The 24,821-nt window shown below is 34.9% G+C and overlaps 2 protein-coding genes across 3 annotated transcripts; both read right to left on the bottom strand.

The window, feature by feature from the left end:
• Positions 1-6,623: 6,623 nt before the first annotated feature.
• Positions 6,624-8,110, bottom strand: LOC112941636 (homeobox-leucine zipper protein ROC5-like). Of its 2 annotated transcripts, none has more exons than XM_026031341.2 (4): positions 7,864-8,110; positions 7,621-7,783; positions 7,177-7,535; positions 6,624-7,081 (listed from the first exon to the last, which is right to left on the bottom strand). In XM_026031341.2, the coding sequence occupies exons 1-4, from the start codon at positions 7,870-7,872 to the stop codon at positions 6,707-6,709; spliced, it is 906 nt and encodes a 301-aa protein (XP_025887126.1). In that variant the 5' UTR covers positions 7,873-8,110; the 3' UTR covers positions 6,624-6,706. The 2 variants fall into 2 exon arrangements, with proteins under 2 accessions (XP_025887126.1, XP_025887127.1); XM_026031342.2 differs by having other exon boundaries at positions 7,177-7,484; positions 7,864-8,037.
• Positions 8,111-8,608: 498 nt separating this feature from the next.
• On the bottom strand, positions 8,609-10,216 carry LOC101257570 (homeobox-leucine zipper protein ANTHOCYANINLESS 2-like). The gene is made up of 6 exons (XM_026031720.1): positions 10,029-10,216; positions 9,812-9,929; positions 9,258-9,728; positions 9,046-9,147; positions 8,754-8,939; positions 8,609-8,662 (listed from the first exon to the last, which is right to left on the bottom strand). Exons 1-6 carry the CDS (start codon positions 10,214-10,216, stop codon positions 8,609-8,611), a joined length of 1,119 nt encoding a protein of 372 aa, XP_025887505.1.
• Positions 10,217-24,821: the final 14,605 nt, after the last annotated feature.

The raw sequence follows: 24,821 nt of genomic DNA, 5'->3' as shown, positions 1-24,821 counted from the left end.
TGGGCTAAACTATCCATGCTCCCTGCTTTTCTACTTAAGAGTTCTGCCACAACATTAGCCTTTCCTGGGTGATACAAGATAGTAACATCATAATCCTTCAGTAGTTCCATCTATCTCCTCTGTCTCAAGTTCAAATCTTTCTGAGTAAAGACATACTGTAAGCTACGATGATCTGTATAGACTTCACACTTCACCCCATATAGGTAATGTCTCCATTGCTTTAATGCAAACACTACCGCAGCCAACTCCAAATCATGGGTAGGATAATTATGTTCATGCACCTTTAATTGCCTCGAAGCATAAGCAATTACACTGTTCTCTTGCATTAGCACTGCACCCAAACCAGAATAGAATGCATCACAATAAACAACGAAGTTCTTTCCTTCCACTAGCAAGGTGCGAATTGGTGCAGTAGTCAACAAAGTCTTGAGCTTCCGAAAGCTTTCTTCGCACTCGTCCCACCATACAAATGGAACACTCTGCTTAGTCAAGTTTGTCAATTGGGAAGCAATAGAAGAAAATCCCTTGACAAACCGACGGTAGTAGCTAGCTAAACCAACAAAGCTCCTTACCTCTGTAACATTAGTGGGTCTTACCCAATTCTTCACTGTTTCGATCTTAGAAGGATCCACCATCACTCCATCCTTAGAAACTACGTGCCCCAACAAGGATACTGAATCTAGACAAAACTCACACTTAGAGAATTTGGCATAAAACTTTCTCTCCCTCAATAATTCCAATACCATTCTCAAGTGCTCCTCATGTTATTTCTTGCTCTTTGAGTATACCAGTATATCATCAATGAACACGATGACAAAGAGATCCAAATAGGGCTAAAAAATCCCGTTCATTAAGCTCATGAACGCAGCAGGGGCATTCGTAAGCCCAAAAGACATTACTAAGAACTCATAATGCCCGCATCTGGTTCGAAAAGCAGTCTTGGGCACATCTGCTGCCCGTATTTTCAATTGATGATAACCAGATCTCAAGTCGATTTTTGAGAAGGTACAAGTACCATGTAACTGATCGAACAAATCATCAATGCGAGGAAGAGGATACTTGTTCTTAACCGTTACCTTATTCAGTTGTCTGTAGTCTATGCACATCCGAAAGCTTCCATCCTTCTTCTTCACAAACAAAACAGGAGCACCCCAAGGGGATGCACTTGGTCTAATGAAGTCTTTGATCAACAACTCTTGAAGTTGGGCCTTTAACTCCCTTAACTCAGCGGGAGCCATTCTATAAGGGGGTATAGAAATGGGGCGAGTACCCGGTTCAAGATCGATGCAGAAGTCAATATCTCTATCCGATGGCATACCAGGAAGGTCTGCAGGAAACACATCTAAAAACTCGCGGACTATCGAAACCGACTCAATTGAAGGTACTTGGGTAGTATCATCCCGGAGGTGTGCCAAGAAAGCTAAACAAACCCTACTAAACATTCTCTTATCATGAAGAAAGGAGACGATACGAACCGGATTGGAAGTGTAGTCACCCTCCCACACTAACGGATCTGTCCCAGGCTTGGCTAACGTCACAGTTTTAGCATTACAATCCAAGATTGCAAAATTTGGAGAGAGCCAAGTCATACCCAGAATTACATAGAATTCAACCATTTCTAAGATAACCAAGTCTACATGAGTATTGCTCCCCATAAAAGTCACAAGACAAGACCTATACACCTTTTCAACTATCACAGACTCACCCACCGGAGTAGAAACACAAATAGGCATGTCAAGCAATTCACAATGTAAATTAAGACTATTAGCAAATACGGAAGATACATATGAAAATGTATAGCCAGGGTCGAATAATACAGAAGCCATACAATCACAAACCAAAAGATTACCTGTGGTAACAGCATCTGATGTCTCCACTTCTGACCGCCCGGGGAAAGCGTAACAATGGGCCCTATCACTTGTCTGCCCGTTGCCCCTACCATGTTGTGTTGTAGTGGCTCTAGTTTGCCCGTCACCTCGGCCGTTTTGGTGACCACCATTACCTCGGCCACCACGTCCTCTAGAATAACGGCCTCTACCATGACCACCTCTACCTCTAGCTATTGGGGGTCTATAACTCTGTTTTGGACAATTCCTCCTAAAATGTCCAGTCTCCCCACATCCATAACACTCTCTGGAGTCAGACATAGGTCTCTCAGAGAAGTGTTGACCGGTCTGAGGTGGACCCCCAACTACAGTCTGTAGTGAAGACTGAATTGGTCGGACCGAGTAACCTCCTGAACCCTAACCTCTAGAGTAAGAACCATTAAACTCACCTCCCTTTCGAAACTTTTTTGATGTCGATGCCATGGTGAAGTCATCTGGCTTCACCCTTTCCACCTCTATCACGAAGTCTACCACTTCTTGAAAGGATTTTGCCGTAGCCGCTACCTGTAAGGCTGAAATCCGCAATTCTGATCTCAACCCCTTCACAAAATGGCGAATCCGCTCTTGTGGACTGAAACAAAGTTGGGTGGCATACCTGGATAATGCACGAAACTTAGCTTTATATGCAGTAACCGACATCATACCTTGCACTAGGCTCAAGAACTCATCTCTTTTCCTATCCCTCAAAGTCCGGGGGATATACTTCTCCATAAACAAGCTAGAGAATGATGCCGAAGTCATAGGTGGTGCCTCTGTTGGTTGACACTCAACATGTGACCGCCACCACATTTTGGCGTTCCCTTGAAACTGATAAGTCACAAACTCAACACCAAACCGTTCTACTATACCTATCTTGTGTAGTAGCTCATGACAGTCAACCAGAAAATCATAGGCATCCTCAGATTCAGCACCCTTGAAGACTGGAGGTTTCAATTTCAAGAACTTACTGAAAAGTTCATGCTGATCATTTGTCATTATAGGCGTTGTAGTCAGACGAGGAAACGTGCCTATTTCCAATGAGGCATCCATGCGGGGAGCCACAGTAGCTGCAAGTTGTACCTTCGGAACCTGAGGTACTGGTGCAGAAAACACTGGAGGTGTCTGGCCCTGATCAGATAACCCGCTAAGATAAGCAAGAACTTGATTGATCATCTCTGGGGTAGGTTGGGGTGACAATCCCTCATTCTGTACTTGTTCATTCTCCCCTTCCTCACCCTCTCTTACCACTTCCTCAGTCGGTAGAGGAGACACCGCCCTAGTACCAGATGGGCTAGGTGCTTGTCCTCTTTCTCTAGAGGACGTCCTCCCACGATCTCTTGCCACTACTCCGCTTCGAGCTACAGCCCCAGTGGCTGGCTCAGACGCTTCTTGTCTTGCCGGTGTTGGTGTTGGCGCAGTCGTTGCTCTAGTTCTAACCATCTGCGAAATAGAGTGAAGATGGTCAGATACCAATTTGTATCACCTAGATACCAATTGGACCCAAGTAATAGCACGAAAGAAAGAAAGAAAGAATGGAATTTTCCTAAAGTCTTATAGCCTCTCAAAGAAAAGTAAAGGCGTCCCCTTACCGTTCCTCAAGACTCTACTAGACTCATTCTTGTGTGATGAGACCAACGAACTTAATGCTCTAATACCAAGTTTGTCACGACCCAAATCGAGCCGCGAGTGGCACCCACACTTACCCTCCTATGTGAGCGAACCAACCAATCCAAACCCCAACATTTTAACCATAATAGACAGAATACAATGCAGAAGACTTAAAACTCATTAATAAAAATAGATTAATAACTTCTAAAACTCAAACACTTGTTATTATCCCCAAAATCTTGAAGTCATCATCACAAGAACATCTATCCTTAAATTACTAAAGCTAAGAGTATCTCAGAAACTAAACATAAATAATGGCTAGTCTATGCCAGAACTTCAAGGCATCAAGACATGAAGAAGAAGATCCAGTCCAAGCTAGAAGCTTTAGCTTACCCTGAAATCTGGTGTGACGAAGACTGACTAGAGTTGCGGTTGAGTTAAAGATGACGGTACGTTTGCTGTACTCCACAAATAACAAAGAAAAACAATTACAAGTAGGGGTCAGTACAACCACAAGTACTGAGTAGATATCATTGACCAACTCAAAATAGAAAACAGTATATATCAGATAATAACATAAAATCAACCATATTCCTCAACAGGTGAAAGCAACAAGTTCACAAATCATGTGTAACCACATCAAACACACCTATGAGAACTCAAGTTTCCACACCATACTCATTTGGGATATAGGTTCTTTTCATTCGAATTTATTAACGTAATTTCAAGATTCATTATCTTTATTCCTCTTGTGCCAGTACGTGACACTCCGCTCTCCTACTACTATGTGCCGGAACGTGACACTCCGATCCCCTAATTCTACGTGTCGGTTCGTGATACCCGATCCCCTAATTCTACGTGTCGATTCGTGACACCCGATCCCCTAATTTTACGTGTCGGTTCGTGACACCCGATCCCCTAATTCTACGTGTCAGTTCGTGACACCCGATCCCCTAATTCTACGTGTCAGTTCGTAACACCCGATCCCCTAATTCTACGTGTCGGTTCGTGACACCCGATCCCCTAATTCTACGTGTCGGTTCGTGACACCCGATCCCCTAATTCTACGTGTCGGTTCGTGACACCCGATCCCCTAATTCTACGTGTCGATTCATGACACCCGATTCCCTAATCTCATTCTATTAATTCATCAAGCCTTCTTTTATACCAAGGCATCATCAATCTCATTACTTTAGTTCATCAAGCCTTCTTTTATACCAAGGCATCATCAATCTCATTACTTTAGTTCATCAAGCCTTCTTTTATACCAAGGCATCATCATTAACAAGGTAAATTTAGGATTAGAAATTCAATAGACTCATCATGCTTATTCATCACAACTATATAATCACATCATGTAAGCACACAATTAAGCATATGAAAGGTTTTATAATACTACCCAACACATATCATTCGCTATTAAGAGTCTACTACGAATAGTATAAAAACCATAACCTACCTCCACCGAAGATTCGTGATCAAGCAAGCAATTTCCCAAAGCTTTGTTTCCTCTTCGTTTCCCTCTTCTCTCGATCGTTCTCTTTCCCTCTCCTTGTTCTTTCTATTTTTCTTATTCAAACCCTCTTTCGTTTACCCTAATTAACATATAATTAAGTATAAAAGATGATGAATTAACCCATTAATTAATTCAAGGTTATCTCCTTTAACCCTCAAGTAGTTAAATTATTAACATTAACCCACTAAATTTATAATTATAGCAGGAATAGTCCAAAACGTCTCTTAAAACATTTAAAGAATTCCGACTCAGCCTGGGATTACGCAGCCTGTGACGGTCTTTCGTGCCTACGACGGTCCGTCCTGCTGCTTTCATCACAGAGTTCAGAGACTCAATTCCTTGAAGAGTCTGTGACGGTCCGTCGTGCCCACGACGGTCCGTCCTGCCATGTCGTCACGAAGTTCAGTGAGTCGATTTCAGTACCCAAATTTCAGAATTCTAAGTGTTTTGGAACGAGACCCCCTCGACAGTCCGTCGTTCCCATGACGATCCGTCGTGGGATCCGTCGTCTCAGCCAGTTTTTCCAGAAATAAAATCTGCTGCTCAAAACGACTAAACAGGTCGTTATAGAAAGGATGCAGGCCAAATGACTCAGTACGTGAAACTTACGAGCATGTAACATAAATTCTAAAAATAACATAAACTTTAACTTAATAAAAAAAACATACTTACCTCTTCTCAAACTTACTCAAATCAACTCATCTCAAGAATAAGACACTCAACTCAAAAATTAGACACTCAACTCAAAGGTTAGATGTTCAACTCAAAGATATGATATTTGACTTTAGGTACTCAACTCAATATAAAGCAACAATACACATGCAATATATGAAAAGCTTTTAAAATAGTAGAAAGTTACTCAGTGTATTGAAGAATACAATAACAATTAAAATTATATATAAAGTAATATAATATTGTGTGAGTTTATTTGAAAGTAAGACATAATAATTATTTATTTATGTGGAAAATATAGTCAATACTTACATTTTATTATAAATACTGGTAATCTATGATGATAATGAATTTATCAAAACATATTCCTTAGGATGCTTCCAATTCAAAATTTCTATAAATCTCAAATAGTTAATCGTTACTTCTCAGCACTTAGCGAATGATCGAATTTATCACTTCAAAGTTTTTTAAATATGATACAATCATTTTTCTTCCCGATAAGCTACATTATATTTATTAGGTGAATGTGTTTGTTTAATGCAAAAAGATAGTATTTAATAACAAATGTGAGATTCAAAATATCGTTATTTCTTCTCTTTTTTTTTTCACTCAGACTATTACTTTCTCTGTTTCACAAATAATGATTTGATTTGACTTGACACATAGTTTAAAAATATAAATAAGACTTTTGAATCTTGTGATTCTAAATTAAAGTTAGTCAAATGTATAATTGATCTTGTGACCTTAAAAATATCACGTGAAAAACTGAAATTAAAATGTTAAAAAGATAAAAGAAAAAGTTTATTCTTTTTGAAACATACTTATAAAGGGAAAAAAGTTATTTTTTTTAAAATGGAGGGAGTATAAAATTGGCTTGAGATCAAGACCATTAATGCAAAACAAAATCAAACATGCAATAGAGAATCAAATATCAATATGAATTGTCTTAGATAAACTCAAAATAGTTCAATCTGCTAATATTATTATGATCCAAAACAAGAAATACATAAGAGAGTTAAAACACATAACAAATCCATGGATGGTATCACCAGCATTTCAGAGCACTCTTGATCTTGTGAACAGTGTGTGAGATGAGTCCATTTGCTTGTTTGACCAACTCCATAGAAAGAGTTGTATCTGGAAGCATGTTCCCCATCATTTGAAAATTGATAGTCACCATTGATCCATCTTCGAACCCATTATCCATCTCCTCACAAGTATCATTAGCTGCCAAAAGATTGCGATTACAATCGGGCGCTATTGCTATTCCATTTGAGAAGAGAGCCACCCAAGAAGAGTCTCCCCCATCAATCACTTTATCCATTTCTTGAGAACCAATTGTAGCATAAACCAAAATTGATCCACTTTCATCCGTGCACGTATCTTGCAAAATCACTCGACTAGCACAAGATTCATCCCCCTACGCACATGTTCGAATCAAAACAATAATATTATTATTTATAAATCGACTTAAAAAAAAAGAAGAAAGTAGAATGAATCAATTGAACCACTCACATGAGCAAAATAAATAGAAATGTTGCTGTCGATGTTTTGACCCTTAGAAAATTGGATCATTCGTTCCATGGTAGAATTGTTGTACAATACATCCCACTGGCTCCTTGTTTGTTCATTATTGAAGAATTTGAACAACGTTTGTTGTTGCGTCGGTAACCAGATGGTCTTTGTAGCACTTAATATCACACCAACGTATTCACTTGGGTCACTTACATTAGTCCTCATCATTAACTTTGGATTTTCGTTAGTTGCTGGTTGAATTAGTTCCCAGTTATGCTTGGTTCCACAAACCCCCGTACAAAACATATCTGTCATTCGTTGAGCCATTTTTCTTATACCTCTCTCACCACTTAACTCAACTGACACAAATTATAAAAAAAATAAACAATTTTTTTAAAGTATTAAAAAATAAATAAATGAACCCATTATTATTATTATTATTACCTGTGGGATCAACAGCTGACTTCATCATTTTCAAGAAGTGATGTTGTCTTTGCAAAGAAGCGATCCACCTTTGAGCACCAAATGCCATACCAGCCTTTATCAAAGAGCGATACCATTCGTGGACAAGATTTTCATTATATTCCGTGTGCTCGATCCAAGTAACCTGCAAATATTTAATCAAATATTACAAAATCAATACAGAGAAATTAATTAAAATAAAATTTCTTTATATTTGGGTCGTACATTTGACATGACGTGAGGGATACAAGGAAACCAAAAGAAAAAATGGAGAAACTTTTTTGCAAAAGAAAGCAACAAATTAATGATATAAATATATTAATTTGAATGAAATTGAAAGTGAGCATAAACAAAGTAAATTATTAGAATTTTATTGCAAGGTTAGAAGGTGAAGAATAATAAAAACAATTCTTTATTAAGAAAGGATATAACATGTTTCAAACAAAACCAAATAGTTGCATAACTCAAACCTAGAGGAAAGTGGATCTTTCTCATTCCGAATATATAAAGAAAAATTCAGATAAAGAACAAAGTACTACAATGGATTAAGGGTGTGTTTGGCATGAAAGGAAAATGTTTTATATGGAAAACAAGTATATATTTGACTTATTTTCGCATGTTTTATTGGTGAGTATGAAATATTTTTCGAAATTTTTTTTAGTGTTTGGTTGTTGAATGAAAAATATTATTGAGCAATATCTTTTTTTTTATTAAAGCAGTAAATAATTTTTCAAGTTGATTTTTTTTAAAAAAATAAACTTAAATTTTTTTCGTGGTAGGTGTGGCCGTGGGGGCGGGGGGAATGATACGGGGCTAGTGGGGTGGGGTGCTGGTAGGGGGCTAGTGGTGGGATCTAGTAGGGGGCTAGTGGGGGGTTGGTAGGGGGCTAGTGGGGGATTTGTAGGGGGCTAGTGGGGTGGGAGGTCGAGAATAGGAGTGAAAAAATAAAATTTTAAGGTTAAAAATATTTTTAAAAAACAAACTTAAATTTGAGGTGGTAATAGGGGGTGCGAGGGTGGGTGGTCTAAAAGTAAATCAACAAGAATAAAATTAAGAAAAATATAAAGGCCTAAGAGATGGGATGCAAAATAAAAACACAATTTATTTTGAATTACCTTACAAAAACCATCTGGCATATCTCGTAAAATACAGCCAGATGGGAGCCTGCGGCAACTTTTAATTTCGTCGATAGATACATCAACAATAGCCCAGACATCTTCAGCATGTTTCTTACAGAAGCGAAGAAATTCAACTTCGCGAACAGAAACTAGGTCAGAAATGATTTGAAATTCAGTTTTAATCTGCAAAAATCATTACTTCCAAGTTGTTAGTGCATGAATAATAATAATATATATATATATATATGTGTGTGTGTGTGTAATTTTCATCAATAGTAAATAGAAATACCAATAGAAGAGAAGTGCTCTTATTTCCAGCCATGCCAGTTGAAATCACATCAGTAGCATATGTTTTTCCAACAATGCATGGAAACATATCTACCCACTGATTCTGCATATGTAAAATACACATAACCAAAAAAAAATAACATGTCAAAACATGTATATATATATATATATATATATATATATATATATATATATATTGAAGAGCCTACGTACCTTATCCATCAGCATATTCACCAATGCCATACTGGTGTCAGCCACTATACATGATGCCCTTGTGCCTTCCATTGTAAAATATTCAGGTTTTGTATCGATTAATGGGATAAATAATCGATCATATTCCTCAATATTTAGCATTTCTCCACTTCCATCCAATTTGCTAATCCAAAGAGGGTTACCATTTTCGTATAGCCTAAAAAGCTCATTGAAGGCATCCAAGCCAAGATTCAATAACACAATATTATCATGCGCTACAACTTTATTAAATAAGCTTAATTTGTAGGCAAGCCTCTTAACTTCATCTTCCAATTGATCATGCTCAATCTTTGTTTGATTCTCATCAACCTTTTCTTTACTATGTTTCTCACGGATTGAATTTTCCAGGGCTTCCTTTGTTACACTATGCTCTACGCGAAGCTTGTCATTATCTTGCTTCATAATCTTATTTTCATACCATTCCGATTGCAACTGATAAAAATAACACAATTCATTTTTATAACAATCAATTATATACATATTTAAGAAATAATGTTGTGATATATATGCATTACCTTCATTTGGGTTCTTTTATTCTGGAACCAATTTTGCACCTGGTTGAAGTCCATGGACAATTTTGTTGCAATTTCTTGTCGTGTTTTTTTGCTAGGGGTTGGATTCTTTTTGTAAAACCTATTGCCAATGGTATTAATTAAACAATGATAAAAATTAACTAACATAAGCAAATAAACAAGTAGAAAATAAATTAGCTTTAAGTATATATATAGTTACGCTTCAAGCTCCTTAATCTGATCAGCATTATGCCTATGGTTTTTCTTCCTCCTCGACGATGATTCACCTTGTTCATGTACAGATGCACCACCAGTTATATTGTCACCGCTAGAAACTTCTCCCTCTACAGATCCATCTATCAAATATTTAAGCCAACTTTCATCACTTTTCTCACTATCACCTTCCATCGTATCTCAATATCTGTCATTATAACAAATTTAAGTTATAGCTCTTATATTAATGCTGTCTTAAGTCATATCTACAACTTCTAATATAATGCCATGTAAAGTAAAAGAAAATCGTATGAATTAATTAATTATCTCTCTCTCCAGCTTATACAAAATAGCAAAATTAGTGAAGATTCAAATATATCTAGGGTTAACACAATTGTACATGACAATTTTTCAAGACAATGATGGTAGAAAATTTTAAAAAGAGAAAACACTTTGTATCAAAACATTATTTTTTTCATGAAACCTTAAATTTGAAACCCCATCTATTTCAATATATATTTCATCGTGTCCCTAAAGAAATTTCAAATATCTTTGACTAAATATGAAAAAGAATTTCAAAGATCTAATTAAAGTTATAGCACAAAGTAACAATCCAACGAAAGAGAAAGATTTCAAATAGTATTCATGAATATATAGACTATTCCAATTCAAGGATATAAATAATTTAGATTCACATCAAATAAATTTATGAAAGAGTTAATATTTTTTTGTCTCGAAAGACTCTTTATTTTCGCATCTTAAACTCATGTTGAACGATTTATTATTTTGTAAGATGTTCCCCAAAAATATACCATATATCACAAAAGACACATTGATAACTTATAAATATCTATAAACCAACAAAAAATTACCTTTAACTCTCCACAGAATATAAAGCATTAGATTTGGAGATCATGAAATGCTGATGTTTAATTAGAATTCAGATCTATCTATACAAGGTATATATGGAGTAATTAATTTAATAAATTTACAAAAAATCTTGCAAAATAGGAACAAAAAAGGGTAGAAAAGAAATGAAGAAATACTTACGTAGAATGACAGCACGTCTTGCTTAGTACTTGGAGAAATCAATGGGAAGACTCAAGAATACGACTACTTGATTAACTTAGTGAAGCAATTTTAGAATGGTCTGAAAAGTATGGTTAGTAGTAGGTATATATACTACAAGTTTTGTATAGATTACAAGGAGAAATGAGTCAACTTGGAGTTTTTTCCTACTCACATACCAAAATATAATTAGTACAACTTTGAGTTTTTTCCTATTCACATACCAAAATATAATTAGTAGTAGCTACATATACAAGTTTTCTATAGATTGGAAGGATCGAGAAATAGGTCAACTTTGAGTTGTTTCCTACTCACATACCAAAATATAATTAGTAGTAGCTATATACACTATAAGTTTTCTATACATTGGAAGGATCGAGAAATAGGTCACTTACCAAAAGATAATGATAAAGATGCTTGACCAATTGACGGGATTACATTAATATGCTCTTTTAATTAATTTCATTTTATATTTAAGTCCTTTAATTTTGACTATACACAAATAAACATTCGAACTTGTATAAAATATATAATATGGAATATCATTATTTTTTATTAAATATTAAATAATTACATATTATTGCATCATGATGGGACGGTGCATTGTTATTATACTTTTGAATATATATATTTTGTAATGTATAGAGGTCTTAAATTGAACGGCCACATCAATTCATGGAAAAAATATGATTGTTATGAAAAGTTAGTTCTTCATAAAAGAACATAAACTCGTATAAATAGTTGTTTGATCATGAAATAACATGAATCTTATAAAAAATCATCTCTTAACTTCTATAAATATAAACATTTTCTATAAATAGCCTAAGAAAAGTTTGCATGTATTGTTTGTATTTTCCCCAATATGTATATATACAATATCTTATTAAAGAAAGTGATTACACACCTCAAAGTCGTCGTCTTCTTCTTCAATTTATATTTCCTATTATTTTTTTTCTAACAATTAATGTATTGCACCAGGACATCAATATTTGCTAAACACCTCAAAAACTTCTATATTTAAATCCTTATAATTCATCGTAAGTGTATCGATTTATACTAGGTAATTTTGTCACAATTTGAAAAATGAACGTGATTATATTTGTCTATCCTTACTAAGACAAATTAGCGTCAACCCAAATTATTGAAAGATAAAGTAAGAACAAGATAAAAACTAATTCATTTTATTAACACCCCAAAACTTTATTGTTATGTGTACAAACCCTAATACATAAAGTGTTGAATTATGAAATAAGTACATGCCTCAAGTCTTTATTTGTCAATTAGAACAAAGCATTAAAAGAAGAAATGGAGGGTCCACCGGGATGACAAGTAACTACCTATCAATAGGTCTTTGACAAGCAGAAAGAGCAATCATCCTATATTTGGCTCAGAACCTGAATAAATGTAAAAGCAAGGATTGAGTACCAACAACACGATACTCAACAAGAAATCTAATAGAAAAATCTAGAAATCAAGTACTCCTCTCATCCCAACCAACCTACTCAAACTACAATATGCATATCAGTCCAACCTAACATTTCTACAATATACGACTCACAAGGGCAAAGAGATGGTTTTAGCATTTCAACAACTACTGTATTATTTGAAGCATTATCTAAGGTGATACTACTTATTTTATCACAAATTTCATAATTTTCTAAAATATCTAATATTGTTTCAGCTATATAACAACCGGTGTTTTGCATTTGACAACATTCATAACCTAAAATTCTTTTTGCATACTCCAATTTTCATCAATTCAATGTGCAGTAACAGTCAAATAATTATTACCATTTACACTATGACTCATATCAGAAGTACTAGCTATTTTTACAATTATTATAATAAATTAAACAACAAATATTTGAAAATGTTAATCGTGATAATCAAATACAACCTTTTTAATTGTATTTCTAGAAAAACCTCTAAAATGTGAATCATACACAATTCGAATATAATGTATAAATCCGGAATTTTCACAAACTAAATGACAAACCCATAGCAACAATCATTTTAGCTAATTCTTTAAGATCTTTTTCTCTACTATATGACCATGGTAAACTAGAGCCAGAAACTTTCGAAGACTTTAATTGTGTTTGGGCCATATTAGAGCCGCCTACTCCTACAATTTCAGGAAGGGGGTGCCACTCTTTTTAGCTTTGGCTACCGCTTTAGCATGTAAAAATTCATTTTTACAACATGACATTAAATGATTACTCAAATGTCCCGTCCCACCTTGTTTTCCTACAGTTTTATGATTGGATCTATGTTTACATTTATTACAAATAGCTTGTGTTTTATCTTCATTTTGAGTCATAAATTGCCACATAACTGATTTTTTAGCACGTTCTACCTTAAGCCTAAGATGTGCGGGGGAAATGGGAGCAGGACAACGAAAGGGAGAGGGACTAGGAGCGGTACTAAGAGAGGGACTATGAGTACTAGTAGCCATAGGTGGCTAAGTTTCATCATCAAAATTAGGCGTATCAATATATAATTATCAACATTATCATGTTCATCATCTTCAAGCAATTCCACATCAAAATTACCAAACCTTCTTTGTAAATGTTCATGATAAGGATCTAAAAAATCCAGAATTACTATCAATATCAAAAATACTATCATTAACATGTGTATAATCATCCGTATTAATTCTTACTACACTAGATTTTTTAGTTTTAGATTTAGAAGAACTGTCGATTTTTTTATTAGTGGATATAAAGTTTGTCATATTTTTAACCGTCTCAACTATATTTTTTTTTTACCTTTTTTAACAACCTTTTTACCGGAACTCATATTCAAATATTGAAAGTGAGTTATAAATTACTAAATTATATATAAATCGAAAATGTAATGCAAACAAATTAACAAATAATTACTCATAAAATAATTAAATAATTGTTGCAAATAAATAAATAACTAAATGAAAAAAATGAGATGGAAGTAGGAAAGAACGTACGGAACATCTATTTAAAAAAGTAGACGTGTATGACCGAAAGCCAAAAATTGAAAGTTAAAAGATGAATTTTGAAGCTCCAAATTAAATTTCCAAAGATCAAATTCATAATTTCAACAAGAATAAGATATTAGAGGGCAGAGAGTTGACAGAATAGAAGATGATCTTTTTGTGAGTGAAAAGAATGAAAGTTTTGGGGTATTTATAGGCAATAAAAAGGTGAATATGTAGTTTCTAAAATTGTGAGGTATTAAAAAAGCTAGTGGGGTGGGGAGTGCGAGGTAGAATAAATGGGGTGAAAGAGCCGTTGGTGGGCCCCACTGCATGTCACCCAGCAGCTCTCAACAGTTAGTTCCTTTAATTATTTTTTAAAAAACAATTCGGATCGAGATTTACCAGATTGAGATTAATTGGTTTCCGTCCCGTTACCTGTCCTGGATCCCGTAGCTACTGGTCCTTACTGGACTAGCCAAAAACCAGACCAAACCTGTAACAGATCGGGACGGAAGGGGACCGGTATCGGGACCTCCCAGTCCTGTTGCCATACTTAATCCCCATTACTCCTAATATACACAATAAAGGAAAAATACATGGATCCTAATAGAATAAAAGATTTGGTAGATCACTTACCTTAATTCAACTAACAACTCCACTCCCCTATTAATGTCTAGAGCCACACAATTTATAATAAATATCACAATAAATTTTTAAAATAATAATAATACCTACATCATATACTTTGGAAAAAATTTCAATCAACTCAAAACCTAATTTTGAAAATGAATTTTGAATCTGAAATTCTTTACTTAAAATAATTAACCATGAATTTTAACATCAAAATTTGAAATTTTGATTGGTAAATGACTAGTATAAGAAATCTCTTCAAAATCACCTTTTAAGAGTTTAACAAACTCAAAATGAAAAATAAGACTTAAGCCCCAAAAATGGCAGGTTAAAACTCTCCTCTGATATCACAAAATGATCATGGGTTTGCAAAAGTGAACCCCAAATGTCAGGGTCTTTGCCTTCGTGAAAGTGACCAATCCTTTGCGATTGCTATGATCAGGCCCTCTGCCCTTCACATTTGCAATCAGACCTTCGCTTTCATGAAGATTGCAAAAGAAACCATTCTTTCACAAACACAAAAAATAACAAATCCTAGACACCAAAAAATTAGTCAACTTTGAAAACAATAAAGGACCCTCAAGATTTGATTAGAACCTCATACACACAAATTATATAAGCAATTTGATTACTCGACGTTTTAAACTCAATGAAACTGCCGAAACATGAATATGAGCTCCTTAATCCGACATTTTTGAAACTACGATAAACTATCATACGCTTAAAAAGACCAAAACAAACTCGAAACCTCTCAAAAATTGACAAAGACCTCTCTTATGCCTACAATCATCCCCTGAATCCAATAAAATTCTCAAAATTTATATTCAACCATCCGAACCCTCAATGTTGACCAAAGTCAATCCAAACACTAATTTCTCAAGAATTTCCAACATAGTATCTTAAATTCCCAAAAAGACTTCAAAATTGAAACCGAGGACACTTACAGACCATATTCTACATTTCGGATTTGATGGAATTGACAATTATATTCCGTCACTTGAACTCCAAAAAGACAATAAAAATTACTTTCTTAACAATATTAGCCTTTCAAACTCAAATATTTTCAATTTTAAACTCAAAGTTTGACACCAACTTTTAAGACTCAATCATTAAAGACTCACAGTCAAAATCGAAAGGAAAAAAAGTGTAAATTCACAATCTTACTAAAAATGACCAATTGAGTCATTACATATTTTTAATTGTCCATTAGTGCTAAAATTTAATCATAAGTATGTAAAGTTTATTGGATAGGAATTAATTAAGGTCATAAGGAACTCCTAGCATATGAAGAGCTTTGTGCCTAATACCAATCAAATGACAGGTCTTGAAGTTTTCATTCTAATGTTTTTGACCATTTCTAAATCAAATTATGTGCTAAAATAGTAAATTTCATATTGATGACCACTACAAAGTATGCACGAACTATTGCATGAAGAAGAAATTTGTTGCATGACCACGCACTAAAAGTTAGTGGTACTTTCACGACTGAATAAATAGTCCCATGACATAGGCTTAAGTTGTGCGACCCCCACGTTTGCTATACAATTAATTTATCTTTTATCTTCTTTAATTTCACATTTTGAGGAGTGTTATTTTCGTCCGTTCCTCATTTATTTGACATGATGTTTTAAGTCTTCTAGGAATATAAACCTAATGAACACATATGACTATGAATAAAGTACAGTCGAGCATTCTACTTACCTTGAAAATCAGACCACTGAATTTTTTTTTTGTAGAAAATGACCTGAAGTAGTGAACCACGACAGGGCTCATGGACCGTGTGTTGACACCAAATTTTGGTCTGATAGTTTTAAAATTTATACTTTTTGATTATGTTATTTTAAATAATTCAAAATATATTTTTTTTGTCATTTTAATGAAATTTGATGGTAATCATCATCGTCTCAAAGTATTAAGATTTTTATCAATTGTTATGTTTATAATATTTTGTCACAGTCAGACGTTCAAATATTTGTTCATTTCTTATAAAATCATTATTTCTGCTAAATTGCATTTTATACATGTAATTGAATACGTTCATTACATTTTTCATATTCATTTTTTCTCTGTTACATTGTTAATATTCATTTTGATATTCTGCAAAGTCTAAAAATTCATTCAAATTCGAATATAATTTACATACACAAATATTTTATCAATCGATAATTTTTGGGTCACAACCTCAAATCATAACTTGGGCCCATAATTTTCAACTCCCTATATATGTAATAGTTGGTCCATTAGGTTTTTGATGGTCGTGAATAAATTTTAGAATTTGGGGGTGGGGGGGTGTTCAATTTTCATAATTTTTTTACATTATTTTACTTTTTTTACTATTCATTGCCTTTCCCGCAAACTTTTCAGCCAATCACCACCCAACCACCACTGGTCGTCCTTCTCTTCTCTCCTCACTTCATTGCCACCAGAAAGCCACCAAAAATCTCTTTGTGTTGCCATATTCTTTCGTGTTTTGATTATTATTTTTATTAATGTTTTTAGCTATTATTTGTTTGAAAAATCTTGTCTTGTCACTCCAGTAGTTGTGTTTTTATTTTTTGCTTTAAGTTTCTAATATTGCCATTCAGTGTGGTTTTATTGATTTGTTTAGATGTTATTTCGTTGGTGTAGTAATGAGTTTTTCATTTGACTTGCATAATGTTATTTTTATTATTTATTTATAATTATTATTTTTAGCTTAGAAAAATGTTTGTAAAGCCACCATTCGATTATTAAAACCATTGTTTAGATCATTTTGATTCATTTTATATATATATATTTTTAATTTGATTATTTGTTATGTTGCTCTTAATTTATTATCTAATTATTTTTATTATTCGTTAGGGTTATAGAATAATTTTTGTTGACTTACATTTTTCAATGAACTTTAATTATTTTGTTTGTTATTAATATTCATTTTTGTTTCTTTATTCTAGAGTAGATAAATAGTTTTGTTGTTTTATGGCCAATAATAAAATCTCTCTCTAGGCTTTGGAGGCTTCCCCAAAGTTAAAAGATGAAATTTTTTAGTTTAAGTTCATATAACTTGTTTGTTAAAATTGTTAAAATGGTCAATGATAAAATCTCTTCGTCGATTTTGGAGGCCTCCACAATGTTAAAAGACAGAAATTTAGTTCATATTTACGTTCTTTATTGTTAAAATTGGCTGATGAAAAAATTACCATCGATTTTCAAGGTCTCTCATGTTCATAAGATGAATTTTTATTATTAAGTTATTATTTGATTAATTTGTTTTTATTCACATTTATCTATTACTAATACTTTTATTAAGTGTCTTTACAGGTACTCTGAAGCCGCTCCTTGAAGCTATTCGAAGAGCTCAAAATATATTTTTATTTGTTATTTTGTATATATCGATGTTAGACAAACTTGCCGATAATTATTATTTTATTTTATTGTGTATATTGCATGTTTATTATATTTGTACATTATTTTATTCTCCTCCTCAATTTGAAAAGAAAAAAAAGAACTCAGTCGGGAATCATAATTGTGGATTTTGAAGGGTGCCTAACCCCTTTACTTCGAAATAATTTGAACACATTACCTAGAATCAAATTGCTTTAGTAGATTATCTTATACTATATTGTGAATAGCAGATTTATAACTACTCAATTAAATAAACCTAGTGCATCAAGCCGCTACACGAATAATACTTCAATTCTTGTTTCTTGACCTCGTTACAGTGCATTTGACCAAGAATTTGCAAGCAATCGACCTTTTCATGTTAGAAATCTCCTTCTTCTTTCTTCCCAAGATAATAATAGCTTTTTTAGGGTTTCTAAGTAATCCTTAGCTATTTTTGGTGTTTTTGGGAAAGGAGAAAATAAAGTTTCGTTATTTAAATTATGCCCCGTCCATCCCGCTCTAGCGCGATCTCTATTGCTCTAGCGGCGCCGCCTTAACACCAACTAGCCCGCTGTGGCGGGGAGGTGGCCTAGTTTTCCTTTGACATTTTTTCATAAATAATGATGGTTCGAGTCGTTACAATAGATACCAATTTACCCCTTGTTCATCCCAGAATGACTAAATAAGGGAAAACAACGAGTTTTTTTTATTACTTCCCACATTAGCGAATCGAACCACTACTAAACACGAAGAATGCGAACTTTTCAAATTTGAGACACGAAAGATGCTTTACTCAAAAGACTGTTTAGGGAAAATGACTCAACACACGGTGAAAAGGATTGTGTCCAATTTGTACAGTCTGGCCCCACAAAAGCAACTGACTCCCTATTGAGGCGGCGTTGCTGTAGCGAGATCTCCGATTATAGAGGGAAATATCGAAAAAAGTAAAAGGGGAAAAGGAGAATGGTTTACCCATTTCCTCCTCTTCACTTTCAAAAACTCCCAATAACCACATCATTCTGAACGTTTTGAAACCAAGGTAATGTTCTTAATCCTCACTTTATTTACTTCATTACTAACTTAATTATGCTTGGATGACATTAAACGATTTATTAGAATAGGTTTTTGAGATATTTTTTCAAAAATGAACTTAGGTTGGTTGATTTGTTAGAACAACATAGCATGGAAACTTTCCTTACGTCTCCAATATCTCCACAACATTTTGGGCGTAAAGATCTCGCACAAATACAGTCAGAATGTTTCCAAAAGGATTGAGGAAGTTGAAAGGTCTTCTTGGTATAAAACTCATATTTGGACATCATTTTGGGGTTATTTGGCTAAAACGATAGTATATTTAGGTACTAGAATACTTTATAGACTCTAATCTACTGAAATTTTATTGAAAAATAGGGTTTTGGGACGAAGAAGCTCCATGATCGCTCTTAGAGTTCATCCTACATGAAGGTCACTCTAGTGACCTTTATCCCACTGTGGCAGCCTCCATTATCCTGCTCTGGCGAGAATTTGGTGAGACCTCGGGAATAATGGCCTGGATCCCTTTAAGGCTAGAAAATTCCTCTTTCCATTACCCTAGATATTGTATAATCCTATCAATTGCATAATTCTTTATATGGTTGGTGTCAACTAAACAAATCTTTCTTTTGTCTGGATGCAGCTAGTCGAGAATGGTACCATGACCACCGGAACTAAGTTCTACCGCGAGTGGGTTTTCCATTTTCTGGACTTGGAGGAGAATGTGCCTGCCTTTTATGCTCGACTGATGGAGCTTGGCTGGACTCCACTACAAAGACAACCTATGCTGCACATTTCACCTGGGTAAGAGAGTTCTAGGTCAAACCTACTGTTTGCTGGGATGATCCTCACCCAACCACCTCCATCTCGAGAGTCGACATCCCCCTGAACACTCCATCTATTAATGATGTACTCGAGGCACCCGAGGTACCTAACACGGATTACGAGGCTAAGTTGAGGGAGATGTACTTAGACTGGTTGAGGGATACACTGGTGGAGCCTACGCACTGGGATAGGGTGTACTGGCTACTACAGTAGGCATCACTATCACTGAGTGGTCACTGAACGCTAGTAGGTGGCTACACTTTGTTACCAAGAGGATCCACCCATCAGGAAACCACATTGAAGTGACATTTCATCGGGCTTTGGTGGTGGCGTATGTGATTCAGGGCATAGGACTAAATGTGGGTGCACAAATAATTTCTAAATGAAAGGTGTTCTATGGAGGTAATGAAAAGACATTTGTCCTACATGGATTGGTGGCTGCGTTGTGCAAGAAGGCGGGAGTACCACTCATGGACATTGATGAGGTACTCTCATTGACCCTCGCCATTAGATTTCAGGGCCAGCAGTAGTCAGGTGGCTGTGGAGGTGGATGATGATGGAAGAGATAATGGTGCAGGCGATGATACTCTTCCCACCCAGTCTCAATTAGGTTCACGGTTAGAGGAAGACTTGGCAGCTATCCAAAGGAAACTTAGAGGATTCCGCATTAGTGCCCAATATTGGTTCCACCCTCCACAACCCTTGAATTGGACATGCTCCGCTGTGAGATGTGATGGAAGAGGAATAAGAATTTAGAGAGAGATTGCCTATTGGGCTGGATGTGAAACACTCTGAAGGTTATCTTCTCATTCGTCAACCCCCAGTAGAAGCTTCTTATACTTAAGCCAAAGGAATTTCGAGAGTTTATGTGGTTGAGTGACTCTTGGGCCGACGAGATAGCCTCCGAGGACATGGGGTCCTGAGTGACACTTCTCATTCATGTGGACCATGATTTGGTTTTTGCCTTTATTGGAATGTAATGCACAATGTTTCATTTCCCTTTTTGTTTTCCTGATATTCTTGTAAGCACATAGATAATGGTTTTTAGCTGATTTACCCCCAATAATATTAAATGCTAAGTTTTATAACTTACTGTTCTATTGTAAAGTGTTGCCTGAATTGTAGGGATTAGTTCGGACATGATTCAGGGATCATATGTGTGACTAAAGAAAACAGGGGAGACGAGGTTGAGATTATGTCTCGCCCTGTCCCGCTCTGGCGGGAGAAATCCCACGCTGGCGGCCTCGCCTTGGCGGGAAAAATCCCACTCATGTGGCCCTGACCAAGACAGAACCCTGTGAATAATTTTCTAGGGTTCTTCCCTTTTCTAAAGTACGCATAGATTCCCTGGCTATACTAAGCACTTTAGGGTAATCTGCTTAGATAGTATGCTCAATGTCTACCTCCAATCAACCCAACGATAAGCACTCCAAAATTCATTCTCACAAATTCAATAACACAACCACACATAATTCAGATATTTAGCCTAGCCTACTGTAATGTCAAGTTTCAGACAAGCACTTATTGTGCACATAATCATAACATTGTATTTAGGAAAACACATTCTTCACACCAATAGTTAATAACGACAAATATGAAGTAAATATTCACGGTTTCAAGTTATAACGAATAGACAAGTCTAACTTTAGTTAGTTCAATCCATGGATGACCATTACTGATCATCCATGCATTTACATAGCCCTAAGTCTAGCTACTAATTGGAACCTTCTCAATTACAATTTACATTGTTTGTGTCCCTCCAGTCATGACCACAATGTTTGGTTTACTTTGTCGAGATACCAATTGGAATTGAGATATACCATTTGGATGCAACTCAAACCACGAGTGATAACTCATACAAAAAGAGAGAAAACATAGAACAACTTTCTAAAATGCATCCTAATTACCTAAAGATAAGATTTGGATGTCAACATACCAATCCGCAGGAGTTTATTCCACATTTTGCTCTTGTACTAGATGACCATTAACCTAGACTCTACTACCAATTCTTCACGACCCAACCCACCGAGTCGTACGAACACCTAGTCTAACACTTAAATAGGAAAACCCTCAAATCCCAAACGCATTAAAGATTGAAAAAATCTAAGAAAACGACGAATAAAAGAAATTCAAGTAATGTTTTATAAAATAAGAGTTTTAAACAACTCAAAGTTAAGACTAATTAAGTAATTCACTTCCCCAAGGATCTAGTCTATAGGTATAAGAACTACTAAGAGTACAAGGCATAAATAAACTATAAATGACGCAGATCCCACCATGCAGAAGGAAGAAAAGAAGCTATTGGAGATTATCTTCGTCTTCAACATTAAAACATCACTGACCCTACAACCAGACTATGGCTAAAAAGGCATAGAAGAAGTAGTATCATTACAACCACATGTACTTGTAGGTATCATCGATCAACCTGATGCCCCACTGCATAATATACAAAAATCGACCAATAATCAATATGAAATGAATGTTAGTTCCTCCACCTTTCTAATTCCCAACTACTTAGAGGTTCTAACCCTCAGAGAAAATTGCGGAATCAGCTACTACCAATCGGGTCAATACTCATAACACACCCTTACCCATTCCACCAAACCACTCAACCCTTGGCTTCATACTTCATCCTATCAAGGCTTATAATCCATCACCACTATCACCACCCCCCTCCCCCCAAAAGAAAACTTAGCAGCCACTAATACAGACCTCTCTCTAAGAGACACATAGTTTCACCTAGACTTTCGGTCTCCAATTACCTTATCCTTTTATGGATTGGAACTGGGCCTTAACTTTTTTTTAAAAAAAAAAAATCCAAACCCCTAGATCACAAAATTAATACAAGTATACATAATCACAATTTAGTACAACAATTCCAGAAGCAATGTTCTATTCCACATTCTTAATATCACATGAATGCACATATACAGCAAGTCAATTGTTCTCTCATGAAACCCATATATAAACTGTTAGTATATCCGTATGTGGTATCCGATCCAAGTTAGTGTGTGAGGTATGACATCCAATCTCATATATGCATCGAAATGTGGCACCCGATCCAAGTTAGCATGTTTGAATGTAACACCCAATTTATTCAACAAGCCAGAATCACAATCACAATGTACATTGTCATAATCATACAAATCAAGTGTTGATTCATCGCATGCAATCATTCATTCACAGTCATTTACGATAAGTGTGATCAATAATGCAACATTTACATACATTCATGCATTTATTATGATAAAATTACTAACATACATGAGACCAACATGAAATCACAACCATCACCTACCCCTAGTTCATTGACTAATATTTTCTCCTATGGTATACATCCAATTGAATAAGGGTACAAGTACAAATATCTTGTTACTGTGCCTGAAAGCCTATGCATGAGTACTATTGTCAAATTCAATATACCACGCAATGAATAACAAATATACAACTACTCAATTAAATAAACCTATCCTACCTGGGCGCTCAAGAAGCTACATGGAATTATGGCTTCAATTTTTGTTTCCATACCTCGTGACGGTGGATTTAAACAAGACTTTAAAAGCTATCAATCTCCTCTCGCTAGAATTCTCTTTCTCCTTCCTTACCAAGCTTGGAGAACCTTTTTGAGGGTTTAGTATTCCTCGCTTATTTTTTGTGCTTTGAAAAATGAAGAAAATAAGAAGTTTCGCGTTATTTAATTTTTTTCTCATCCATCACGCTCTGACAGGGTCCCTGCCGTTCTAGCGGCGGCGGCCTAGCGTAAATTGGCCCCTGTGGCGGGATGGTGGCCCCATTTTTTCTCAACATTTTATTTTTATAAATAACGATGGTTCGGGTTGTTACATCGCTGGTGGTTCTTCTTGCTTGTACCAGCAACACAAGGGCAATCATATGCTTTTCATGGGTGCACTATTACTTATATCCTACTTTTTATCAATTTCTCGAGATAAGATAGGATTTGCATGGAAGTAGGGAGAAGTGAGAATAGATCTCAATTTGGATAAACTTTAGAGTTCATTTGTACAAGTAATATAAGATAATAACATAATTAGTGAATGTATTACTTTGGAATGATTCAACTAAAAATATCTTGTAAATTTCAAATGGTTTTCATTATTTGTTGAACCTTTGCAAAAAATCAAAATTTTCTTTCTGTATTTGAGATATGACACACTCTTCTTCTTTTTTCCTCTAAAGTAAATTATTTTTTATTTAGAAAAAAGTTTAATTGTGTGTGCTTGTTGAATGTGAATTAGCTTTAATTAAAATCATTTTAACTTCTTAAACACGCGAAGTCAATCAAAACTTTTGGTTTTATCATATGGTAATAACTATTGGTAGAAATAGTAAGTCAATAATTAAATTTAACAATAAAGATAAGACAGTATATGTGAATTAGACATTATTCTTTTTTTTTATATATATAAATGGAATATCATATTATATATTAAATAATTACATATTATTGCATTATAATTGTTGCGTTATTGCTCCAAGACATCGATATTTTCAGGACAACCAAAAAAATCTATGCCAAAATCCTAATAATTCTTCGTAGGTGTATAAGTTCATAACGAGCGATTTTTAATTTTATATGACTACGCGAATAGTTGTATGTTTTCACCGAAATTCTTTTAGTTTTATCATCTTTTCATATTTTTAGGAGGGTTATATATATGTATATATATGTTATGTTTTTAGAGTAGTATATAATACCAAGTGAACATGAGTTCTAGCATTTCCAAGTTGTACACCATAGGATTATGTTTCACCTTTCTATCGTTCAACTCTTTTAGCCCTTTAAGACTCAATTAGTGGATCCATATTACAAAAATGCGTTATATATCCTTACAAGGTATAAGGCACCCCTCATTCATTAGTGCATCATGAGATCACATGGTTTAAGTCGATCGGTTAAGGGAACCTCCCAAT

This window comes from Solanum lycopersicum, chromosome 6 (assembly GCF_036512215.1).
Source record: "Solanum lycopersicum chromosome 6, SLM_r2.1".
In the NCBI taxonomy this organism is placed as follows: Eukaryota; Viridiplantae; Streptophyta; class Magnoliopsida; order Solanales; family Solanaceae; genus Solanum; species Solanum lycopersicum.
This window is presented reverse-complemented; position numbering and strand designations above follow the sequence as displayed.

What these genes read in the sequence shown, in the direction of transcription:
- LOC112941636 (XM_026031341.2), bottom strand. An exon ending in GTCAGCTGTTGATCCCACAG is followed by an intron (nt 7,536 to 7,620) that starts GTAATAATAATA and finishes AATTTGTGTCAG; the next exon opens with TTGAGTTAAGTGGTGAGAGA. An exon ending in TTTCTATTTATTTTGCTCAT is followed by an intron (nt 7,082 to 7,176) that starts GTGAGTGGTTCA and finishes ACATGTGCGTAG; the next exon opens with GGGGATGAATCTTGTGCTAG.
- LOC101257570 (XM_026031720.1), bottom strand. Translation starts at nt 10,216, where the DNA reads ATGGAAGGTGATAGTGAGAAAAGTGATGAAAGTTGGCTTAAATATTTG. An exon ending in CAGATTAAGGAGCTTGAAGC is followed by an intron (nt 9,930 to 10,028) that starts GTAACTATATAT and finishes CATTGGCAATAG; the next exon opens with GTTTTACAAAAAGAATCCAA. An exon ending in TGAATATGCTGATGGATAAG is followed by an intron (nt 9,148 to 9,257) that starts GTACGTAGGCTC and finishes TTACATATGCAG; the next exon opens with AATCAGTGGGTAGATATGTT.